Source organism: Pteropus vampyrus, unplaced genomic scaffold, assembly GCF_000151845.1.
Source record: "Pteropus vampyrus isolate Shadow unplaced genomic scaffold, Pvam_2.0 Scaffold359, whole genome shotgun sequence".
In the NCBI taxonomy this organism is placed as follows: Eukaryota; Metazoa; Chordata; class Mammalia; order Chiroptera; family Pteropodidae; genus Pteropus; species Pteropus vampyrus.
Window position 1 is genome coordinate 245,252 of NW_011889140.1, and position 11,164 is coordinate 256,415.

The 11,164-nt window shown below is 39.7% G+C and overlaps 1 protein-coding gene across 3 annotated transcripts in view; it reads right to left on the reverse strand.

Annotated features, from left to right (window-relative positions):
• Window positions 1-2,619: 2,619 nt before the first annotated feature.
• The window catches only part of ITGA8 (integrin subunit alpha 8), a 149,814-nt gene continuing 141,269 nt past the window's right edge, over window positions 2,620-11,164 (reverse strand). For 2 of the 3 annotated variants that reach the window (XM_023522873.1, XM_023522874.1), the window contains exons 28-29: window positions 7,184-7,306; window positions 2,620-5,480 (exon numbers count right to left, since the gene is read on the reverse strand). In XM_023522873.1, the coding sequence (XP_023378641.1) occupies window positions 5,394-5,480; window positions 7,184-7,306 (210 nt within the window). In that variant the 3' untranslated portion in view covers window positions 2,620-5,393. The remainder of the gene's footprint in view (window positions 5,481-7,183; window positions 7,307-11,164) is intronic. The other variant, XM_011379443.2, reaches the window with a different exon arrangement.

Consider the following 11,164-nt stretch of genomic DNA (forward strand, 5'->3'; position numbering starts at 1 on the left):
GTCCTTTGTTATAGTAGCCCTAGGAAGCTAATGTAGAGGAGAAATATGGAGTTTTTAAAATTTAAAAATTCTTATAGAAATGAAAACTACTAAGTATACTGGTACCCTACAATCAATTAAGCAAATGAAAGTTGAAACATAAAAATTTAAAGTCAAGGAGGTCTACTTTACTGCTTAAAAATAAGTCCCACCTAAAGGTTGGCTAGCAGGGCAATTTGCTGATGACTTGGTTGTTTGTACAACACAGGACCCAACCAAAATAAACAACTGTGCAGAGATTTTAAGAACATTCCTGCTGTGTCATATCATGATGCCAATAGAAGTTAAATTCAAGACTTTGTTGTAAGAGGCACTGGTATCAGGCTACATTTCCATGTGGATTTTGTCCAACAATCATCAATAACAGAGACCTTGCTCATAAACAATTCCAAAAAGCAGTGTGTCAGGCAGATGGTGTTTTGGGGCCCGGGGACAGGAGAGTTTGAGATGAGAGGCAGTGTTGTGCCTTATGCTCGCCGGCCATTCTGAAGTCACTGTTGACTGAAGCATCACTGTGACGGTTAGGGTTTAACTCAGCTGGCAAGCGAGTCCCAAGCTGTAATGCTCTAAATGTCTCGTGCGAAAGGAACCAAACTTTTACTGTCATCAGAGTTCTGAAGGAGAAAATCTGCTACATTTGGGGAAAAGAACTTTAGATTCCCAGGGAGATACTGTTTTAACATTCATGAATGTCAACCAAAGCTTTCGTGTTTTAGCTCTTCCTGACGGTGCCAGGATGATGGCTTTGAGGGGTAACCTGTGAGTATGTTGCAGAATTTGTCAAGAAGACTGAGCTCTCATTGCACGCATTCAACTTCCAAGCATTTTACTACCATGAAAGCATCTCTTTTCTCACTATGAGCGTGTGCAGGCTTTAACCATGTGCAGTGGAGCTGGCCCAGTATGGATCGTTCCAGGTGCTTCGTGGAAGTCTTGCATTTTTTCATCTGGGGTACACAGGCACCCTGGGACCACCACCAACCTCTAGATGTGTCTAGGCTTTGAAGTGTTAGTGATATTGAATAGGAAGTGAACGAACATTCATCCTACTGCTTGCTTTAGGCTATAGAGAAAGCAGGCAGACATTGGGTTCTTCTCACTGGGATCCATAAATGCTGGCCAGATAAGTGGCAAGTATTTAATTTCCTCTGGAGTATGACCAATAAGTTGGCTTGTATTGAATGACTGCTAGAACTCAAAATTAAATGCGTACATTAAATGTACTAAATTCTAGTGGAATACAAATTAATATAAAGTAATGTCTGAAAACACTAAAATATATTAAAACGCTGACAGGATTATGAAAGATATAGTATATATAGCTTAGTACAAAACGATTAGCATTCTCAGGAAACAATATATTATCAAGAACCAAAAATCTTTACATACTTTCGCCAAGCAACCCACCCTTATGAAATTTGCTCATTGAAATAACTGAAAAGAAGCCTCATGTATGAATGTATTTGACTTAATGTTATTCTTCTTTAAATTTTTATTTTTCAATTAGAGTTGACATTCGGTATTATTTTATATTAATTTCAGGGGTACAGCATAGTGGTTAGACATTTATATAATTTACAAAGTGATCCCCTGATTAGTCTAGCACCCACCTGGCATTATACATAGTTATTATAATATTATTACTATATTCTTTATTCTGTATTTCACATCCCTGTGTATTTTGTAACTACCAATTTGTACTTCTTAATCCCTTCCCATTTTTTACCTCTTTTCACCCAGCAATGATCTTAATATAGGAATATCTGAACAACTATTTTCGATAAGAGGGGGGTGATTAAACAAACAATGGTCTGCAAATTAAACAGGATATTGGGTAATTATCAAAATAACACTGTACAAACACTACAAATAGGAGAACACAAAAACGTGTGCACTATGGGGCTTCATAATGGAAGCAGGTTACAAAAGTTCATGTCATGTCATTCATTCATTCATTCATTCGTTCATTCATTCATTCATTCTAGAAATGTTTTGAGCACTGACCCTATACCAGATGTTGGTGCTAAGTATAGGAGACACAAAGGTGAAAAACTATGGTTGCTGTTCTCCGTGAGGGTCAGTTCAGCTGGAAGATAGTCATGCAAACAAAAGGAAAGGTGTAGTAATTCACACAATGCTGTTTAAGGACAGGCGAAGCCTCTGAGTTGGCCAAGACTCGAGGGAAGGCTTCATAAAAAGCCTGATATATAAACAAAATTTGAAAGGCAATGTAGGGAAGAGCAATCAGTATTATAAGGGTGGGAGTGTTAGAAATGACTTAAAAAACTTTAAAAACATTTTTGTTGAATAATTCACATACCGTAAAACTCACCTATTTAAAGCATACAACTCAATGTTTTTTTTTAGTATATTCACAGAGTTGTACAAACATCACCACAGTCTAAGATGAGAATATTTTCACCATCCCAAAGGAGTGTCATATTTTTGCTCTTTTAAGTTTCTTCTAATGTTAAATATTTTTATAGTAAAGAGTCAAGGTGTAAAGACAGAACACCTTTGATGTCTGTCATTATGGGAAAGCTTTATGTTGCTTGTGAAACAAACCACAAGTACATCATCTTGTCTTTAATTTTTAATTTTATTAGTGACAAGGTAAATAGGTACATGTAAATCTTCACAGATATCTACAAATGCATTTAAATAAAACAAGAAAAATAAAAGAGTTGAGTCGAAATAGCAGGGTTTCAGTGGCGACTATTCCATGTTGTGCATTTACTGTATAAAAATCTCTAAATTTATAAAACTCGATTTGCCCATTTTTCTACATCTTAAAAACCCAGATACAAGAATTTTCAAAGGGACATTAACATGTAGAGAGACTCTAAGAGAAGCACAGCATATTATGAGTTATGAAAGTGATTGGCATTGCTATGACGAGAATCAGATACACTCAGTGCATGATTAGAGGATTCTACGTGTAGATGGGATGCTAAGGAACTGATGACTGAAAGGGTCACCTGACGTCAGTGTCCCCCCTCCCCCATTTGCTTCCACATTCGAGGTGGTTGAGAGGGCCACTGTGTGTGTGACAACCCTTTGTGAAATGCCCTTAGGTCGTAATGCTCATCCCCTTAGAGGGGACCACTCTTGGCTGAGACTGTGTGGAAGGCAGAGCTTGCCTTCAAAGCGCTCATACCTTGCTCTGTTCTGGGTCCTAGTCTTCCTCCTGACATCTCTGGTTTCTCCAGGTGTCCACATGACGCCCCCCACAGGGTCTACCTTTATCTAACCCTACGAACTTGGAAGCTCCTTCACAGATGTTAGCTTACAAGGCAACAGGTGCATTTTCTCAGGGACCTCGTATGGCCAAATATCCTGAAGAGCTCATCTCCATTGGCCAAAAGTCAGGCACTACAACAGAGTTAAGGCATTATTGGGGGACAGACAGACCTGTCTAGGATCCCTCCAATCATATGCTGTAGATGGCCACCTCCCTGTAAAACCAATTCTACCTACTAGTGCCTAAGACTGGGGGCTGGCGTGGGACCCTCAAACTCTATGAGGCACGTGTGATTCTCACCCACACCAGCCACACACACAGGGAGCCAGACTTCCTTCCTGGCTGCCTTCAAACTGCTACCACGACAGGTTTCAATTCAGAAGCAGGAAGAATGTGAACTGCATCAGTATATTCTTCCGTGTGCCTTTCGTTTGGTCTCCAAAGAAGCTTTGCAGCTAGAGCCAAATGGCTTGTCTCCAGGTTAAGGCACGACAGAAAATTTAGTGTCTATGAGTTTGGCTCATCTTTCAAACAAAGTGTGATGGTTGAAACTGGGATACTAATTTTCCAACGACTTTGTAAACTTAAGGAGTCGAGCCTGCTTGTTCTATCATACTTAATATTCAGGATATTTATTTAAAAAATAACTAATGCCAGTGTAAACATGCTGTAGATACATAGGTCTATAAAATATTGCACATAAATATAAAATTTGTTCATTTCTTCATAGTAATTTGTCATTATTATGAAAAGGATACAAAAGTGTGCAGACTATATGAATTTGGCTGGTCAGTTTTACTTCAAAAACAATAATATTACACACGAATATGGGTTATTTACAAGAGTTTTAAACATCAAGTTTTTGTGGTGGTTAAATTCAAGATGATGGGAAAATAGCTTCAATAAAGATTATTTCCCTAAGTCATGTACTATAAAGATTAGTAGTAAAAATGAGTAGCGAAGCCGAATAGGCAATCCTGAAATCCTTCGGAGTCATTTTCTAGGATCATCTCACATCTGCATAACTTTGTATTTCCTTCCTATTTGCATTTAGCATGTCTTCTCTGTGTTCATAAGTTTGAAGTACAGTAGAGAAAATAGGTATTTAATCTGAAGCTAATTCATTGATTCTTATAGATATTAAAAATCATGTTTATCCATATTGTTAAATTGATTTTTTTATGAATGGACTCTAGAAATGTTACCCATAACTTTTAAACACCACACAGTGTTGAGAGTACCTTGAAATTTGTGTATTGCTAATCAAGTTGACGAAACAATTATTTTTTATAAAAGGAACTATAAATGCAACTTTTTACAAAGCTAAATTAAGCAGATGTGAGTCCCTAGAAAGTGTGAATAAAAGTAATTTCAGGTGGAAGGCAGCAAAATATTAAGTGAAACTATCTCCTAATGCCAATTTGCTTTTCCTTGACACTGTCTAAATCTTGAAGCAGCTCTGTTAAACAACTGATCTGCACAAAATGGTTATCTTAGAAGGAAGTTTAGTGAGTGATTTCAAAAACCGGCTAACCAAATCTTAATTTCCGAATCCTCTAGATGACCTCTAGAGAGATGGAACATAAATAAATAAACGGTGATCCTCGCTTCCGAGATCATCTTTGTCATTTCAGAAGTACTTTCACAGTACCAACAACAGATGCTTGTCACCCTGAGCCATAACATCATTAGAAATGTATCTTTTCCATTAGGGAGGTGTCAAATATTCCATTGGATACAGTAGTGTTGGAAGGCCTGGTCCTAGATCACCTTCTAAATTCTATCGTAACAGACGTTTTTGTCTTTGCGACATAACGTTGGATTTACCCGGAAAGCAACCTCGGTCCCCATACCCATTTCAAAGCGTCTGCCAAATACAGAACAACTCAAGTAACAGATATCTCCCACGATGGCTGATCGTCTCCACCGTGCCGATGATGCTGCCTTTGCCAAAAGGGTCACTGGGCTCTGCGGCACAGTTGAGGTGATGTATTCCTGGGCCCTTTCATTTCCTAGGACACTGGCAGGTACAGGAAAACCATTTAACCCCTATGCTCCTTCTCTTCTGGGAATGGGACCGGTGTTGGAGCTTTAGGGTCTTCGGTTTTCCTTTTCATGCACCAGGGGTTTTCTCATCCGTCAGCTGCTCCCTGTCATTCGTATCATCTTGCGGGGGTCTCGCTCTGTCAAAGAATCCGCACTACGAAAAAGAAAACCGCGCTGTAAAATCAAGTCATTCTGGGAATTTGGGAAATGCCCCACTCTAAGAATTTTCACTTTATATAGGTTTTTAAGGAATGTAGAGCTCTGTGAAGATAATCTTCCCCAGTCTGCAAATTAGGAGTTGAAATCAGAGTGCTCTTTACCTGCAGAGGACGTCACTGCATAGGGCAGCGCTCATGTCTTCCCTCCTGCTACGTCCTGGCAGCGTGAGAATGTTTCTGTTTTATACACACCATTTAGGAACCTTGTATATATTCCTGGGATTAGAGCTACATGGCCCAAGGATCCCCTCTCTGCTTTCCTGCGTGTTTTCTGGAGCCAGCAGCAGTGCTAACTGCGACCAGAGGAGGGAGGTTCTCTTCTGAAGTGAATGCAGGCTTCTGTTGGATGGATTACAGAGGGAAGTGAGGGGGCGCTTGCATACAGAACCCTCTGCACTTGGTGGAATGGATAGTATGTAGAGGAAAATTAGATTGGTTATTTATTTCAATCCCAGAACATGTTAAGGACTTTGCACAAAGATTAACCAGCAACTCAGGGAAGAGATGATTCTCGAATGTTTATCCTCCTGAATTTCAAATTAATATTTGCTCTAGGAGAGAATACATCCTTTCCTAGAAACCTGGAACCTCAATTCTTATTTATTTTTTCTTACGCTGGAAGCCCAGTTCACTGGGTATGGCGTTTAACTACAGTCACCTTTCTTTTTGTAGGACTAATGCAATGTTCTATCAAGTGACACATATCACTGTCACATTCATGGAACTGCAGGTACTATAAATAACAGAATAACACAAAAGTCTATTTCTAAAGGTATGTAGTAGACTCCGTGGGCTCAGGACAGCACAAAACAGCTGATAATGACCAGAAAAGCCATTATTTAACTTGAAAGACAAGGTTTTCTCAGTAAGTCTATTAAGCATATTGTTTTAAAGTAAAAACACACTTTGGTTTTTGGACAACCGCGACAATAGTCGTTAAGTAAGATGTGACTGGATTAATTACTCTGATAGTCATGTAATCGTGGCGTTGTTTCTATTTTGGAATGGAAGGCTCTGTGAAACTTGGAGTCGTGTTTGTTTGGGGGCCAGAAGTTAATTCCTATTATAGATTTTTAGAACAAACTTCAGTAGAACACATGAAAGAGTAAGTTAAGGCTTCCTACTGGAGATGAACTAATTGGCAAGATGAAAAAAAAAAAAAAGTCTAAGAATATTATGACTTGCATGATCTATTTGCCCTACTCGATAATCCAAGTATCAATTAATTATTATATTAATTGCATCTATGTAGTGCTTATAAAGAAAAATCTCAAAGAATGGCCGATAGGACCATATCAATAAAAAGCTTTAAGAGCTTGGTTAATTAAACAAGAAAAAGAAGATTTCATAATAACATTATCACTCCAAAGCATATTGGAAAGATCACAAGTCTTAGTAAATTATAATTCTCTCTATATTTATTTATAGGAAATATCAAGATAAAAGGAACATTAATCAGCCCCAGACTTCTTAAATGTCAACAACACAAGCATATAGTTTGCCAAGTAAGATACAATGTTCCTTTTATAAAAATCCCCAAATCACACCTAGCATTGTCTTTTAAATTCATATGTGTATCCGTCTAAACCCCTTCAGCGGCCTCTCTACTCAAAAAGGAGAAGAAAGTAAATAAACTTACCTTCCATAAAGCTAAGGTCAAAATAGCCAGAACCAATAATCCAAGAAGTATTGCTAGTATTATTACCCATAATGGGATTGAGAAGGAGACGTTTGGGGTTGCCCAAATAACTGATGTCTTAATCTGAAATGGAAAAAAAAAAAAAGCAAATGAGCTCTCATTTAAAAACTATTTGGTGAAATAAAGCAGTAGTTGCCAATAGAATATTGAAGTAGTTCTGAAAGAATCCATATAATAATTAAAATCATCCTAGGGGAAATTGAAGGGGTCATAGCACTTAAACATGGAATCTTAAAAACTAGTTAGCACATTCCCCAGGTCTCCCAGCTTGGGCAAAAATCTAATTACAGACACTTTGTGAGTGTTCGTCTTAAAATAGCACCGAAACAAGGTGGACCAAGAACGGACGAGGTAGAAAGAAATGACCTTAAATTGGGCTGGACCTCTTTTGTCAACGATGGCTAAAAGTAGACCCTACAAAAGGTCAAGTCTGTCCATTCATGTTTCTCTATTGAACTGAGCTAACTTTATTGAGAGGTGAGCTTATGAACAACCATGGATTGTTAGATGGGCAAGAAAATTAGAAATCACTTCATTCAATCCCCCCATCTTGCAGATGAGAACACTGAGTCCTAAAGGGGCTGAGTGATTCACATAACTTAGTGAGTCAGTGTCAGCGCCTCTATACCCCTAGGTTCTGTGCTCCATCAGTGAGGGAGGGCCCCAGAATGTGGGGCTAGCCATCTCGCCTTTTATGGAAGTAACTACAGCAACTGAAATGAACACTACCTGTCCTGATGCTTTGGAGCTGCCTTCAATTCTAAATCCAATTTTCAGATGCAATTGGAACTCATTTCATTCTCCACTGTTGCAAGTGAACTTGGAGGAGAATGAAACCTTTCCAGCAGGACTGCAGACTCAGTGTCTGTGAACCACCTTGCCCCCCACATGCTCATGGGCTGGGGGCCTGTGCCCCAGGAGACCCAGGCAGCAAAGAAGCCACAGACCCCCCAACATAACCAAGGAGAGATCCAGCCATGCTGCTAACAGCTTTTGTCAAGGAAAAGAGAAAGGAACATCTCTTTGGAGCCAAAATGTTCCTCGCCAGGGCAGGCCTACCTGGCTATAGACAGAAGTAAGCATTGCCTCAGTGGAACTGGTTGAAATGGTCCTTGTTTTAACTGTGTTGGTTAGAAAGAACATGAGTCCAGTCCTGACACATGCCCGAGAACCCTCGTCCCCAATTCTCCAACCCACCAATCAGGAGAGGATGAAACGAGGAAGGCTGGAGGCTCTCCAGCTTTCCTGGCTGGAAAGACACGGATGTGTTCATAGCCGGCACTCTAGTATCGGGCTCCGACTCTGCTCATTCCTTCGCTTCTGCCTTCCTCACTAGATCTGAACATCCTGTCTCTGCTCTTCTCAGCTCGTCAGGGTTTTATTGCTCCTTTCATCTTGGTGCATTTCCTCTACGCAGCGAATATACTGATGACTTAATTCATTTGGTTTTCCAGATCCAGATATCATTATGTATATTTAGACCAAACAACAGAAGCAACAGTTAGCTGTCAGACTGCTAGTCATTCCACATGGACACCAGTGCCAAGGACTGGATACGTGCCCTCGGTGGCTGCAACCCACTCACTCTTAAACTTCCTTCCTTACCTCTCCTTGCCAGTACTGTCCCTATTTCATCCAGCACATCATCAGCAGGAAGTGCAATGCTCTTCCTATATGCAGTGACTATACTGATGACTTCATTCATTTGGCATTAATAGTGCCACCATGGCATTACGGTCACCTGGCTTGCCACCGTTTAAGGACAGGACACATGGTACATATATGGAAGAAATGCATTGAAAGGATTCAAACAGTCACAACGCCACCCATATTCTGCAGCCCAAGTAATTTATTTAAAAACTATCCTTTCATGTATTGTACATGAGCAAGTCAGGGACTAGATCACATCTTAATTCTCTGTATATCTCCTTCTTTTAGTGAATTCTCTCTGATGACATACACGAAATCAGTGTACAGTCTTCGCATTTTAAGGTGTTTGGATAAAGGTCATGAACAGATATTTTAAAATGACCCTAATATTACTGCATGCAGAATGACACAGTTTTGGCAATGAGGATTTCAGAATTTTGGAACTGAAAGGGGTGGCAGTGGTCACAAACTCACAGGCCAGTTACAGTGCCCCAGGAGAGAGAAAATCTGGAATCATATAAAATTCTGGGATTTCTTGTGTTTTTCCCCCTAAGCTTTAAGTCCACTAAGAGAACAGTTTCAGTCTATGCTTTGTGCATGTCTTAGAGATCGCCAGTATTTACTAATATGTAATTTACGGTAAGACAGGAAACAATGCTTCTCAGTTTTCCCTCTCCTGATTTATTTAATTAATATCTTAAGCCACCTCCTGCTGTTTCATGTGAAACACAGGAAATGGTTTTAGTTTTGTAAGTAAAAAAACATCCCCAAAAGCTAAAGGAGTTGAATAAGGGCCATAGGCTGTTCAAATTGTTAGTTTAATGAAAAGACATGGGATGGAATGAGAGAACAGCCATGACTACTTTGCTGGATTCCTCTGCCACTTGGCTATTGCAGGTTTTGATGTATTGTCTTTAAAACTGGTCTATCTGTAGAAGGGAGCAGGGGAGGTCATTTACAAAGAGCTAATAATGATACCTAAAAGCTATTTTTTTTGCAGCAGCAGCAGGAATGGAAAAGTAGAAATAAAACATGAAACTGAACAGGCGAGGCTTACCAGTCTCTCCTGAAGCAGAAAACAGCTTTATAAAAGTAATTTCAAAATCTACTGGTTTTTCGTTTGTATTTGTTTCCCAAGATTTCGACAGCGGTGTCCGAAGCAAGTCTGAGAGTGGATGGCTGCTGCTGCCCTCTTCAGTTCCTCAGTTCTGACACGCTCATCACCATAATAACCATGGGCAGTCGGCGTCCAGTCCGCGTTGCGTTTATTTAAAAAATACCACTTCCTACCCTTTCTCTGAATCCTTTAAATGTTAGAATTACTCATGTCGTATATATTTTCTGTGTCGTCATATGTAATTAACTAAGAAGACAGGACATAAAGAGTTTCAAAGAAACCAAACTCAGTGATTTCCCCGCCGAGCCTACATTCAGCTCTCCTTGTTGGCTGCCCTTGGGGCATCCAGGTGGCACCAAGGCTGCCCAGCCTTCTCCATATAAATGGACGCAGCTTCAGAGGACTTCCTACTCCCCTGCTGTTTCCCTAAACTCACCCAGGCCTTCTGCTGCACAGTCAAGAAGTCGCTACACTACGGACAGTAGAAATACAGAAAACCAACAGCCATTCCCCAGAGTATTTCCCCATATTTCCAACGAGACAAGCTAGATGACCAATGCTCGAAGGAGGTGGACGAAGAGTCAGATGAAAGCGTCGTTGGAAGAGTCTCAGAAAGAGAAGCCTTTCTGAGAACACGTGGATGCGGGAGTCATGTGACATAGTCACGTCTGTAAATGGCAGTGGGGCATTTCAGCTGCCGGTGGAAATAGGTAAAGCAAAGCTTTTCCTGAAGCTCAGTTCTCTGTATAAACTGGAAACTTGAACTGCAAGGCAAGCTTAAGAGGAAAAGACTTAACAGATCACTTTTATAGGACCAAAATTTATTTAAATTCGAATTAGTGCTGTGGAAATTGTAGAATGGTTTTGGGAAAGCTTGGCTAAGAAATAAAATATGGGAAAATACCCCAAATTTGTGACTTCTAATACTTATGTTTTTCTTGCTGCTCTTTTGGACAAGCCCACCCAAAGCTTACATTACGCATTGGATAATAAAGAATGAGAAAAAGAGGTCTTAATTTTTAGAGTTTCTGATGACTAATCACTGATTTAAAGTAAGAATTTTTTATTCATTTCAAATAAGATTTATTAAATATCCCATGTTCTCTGAAGCCCTGTAGGTATTCTCATCAGCTGCCAGCTGGAACATTCTATAA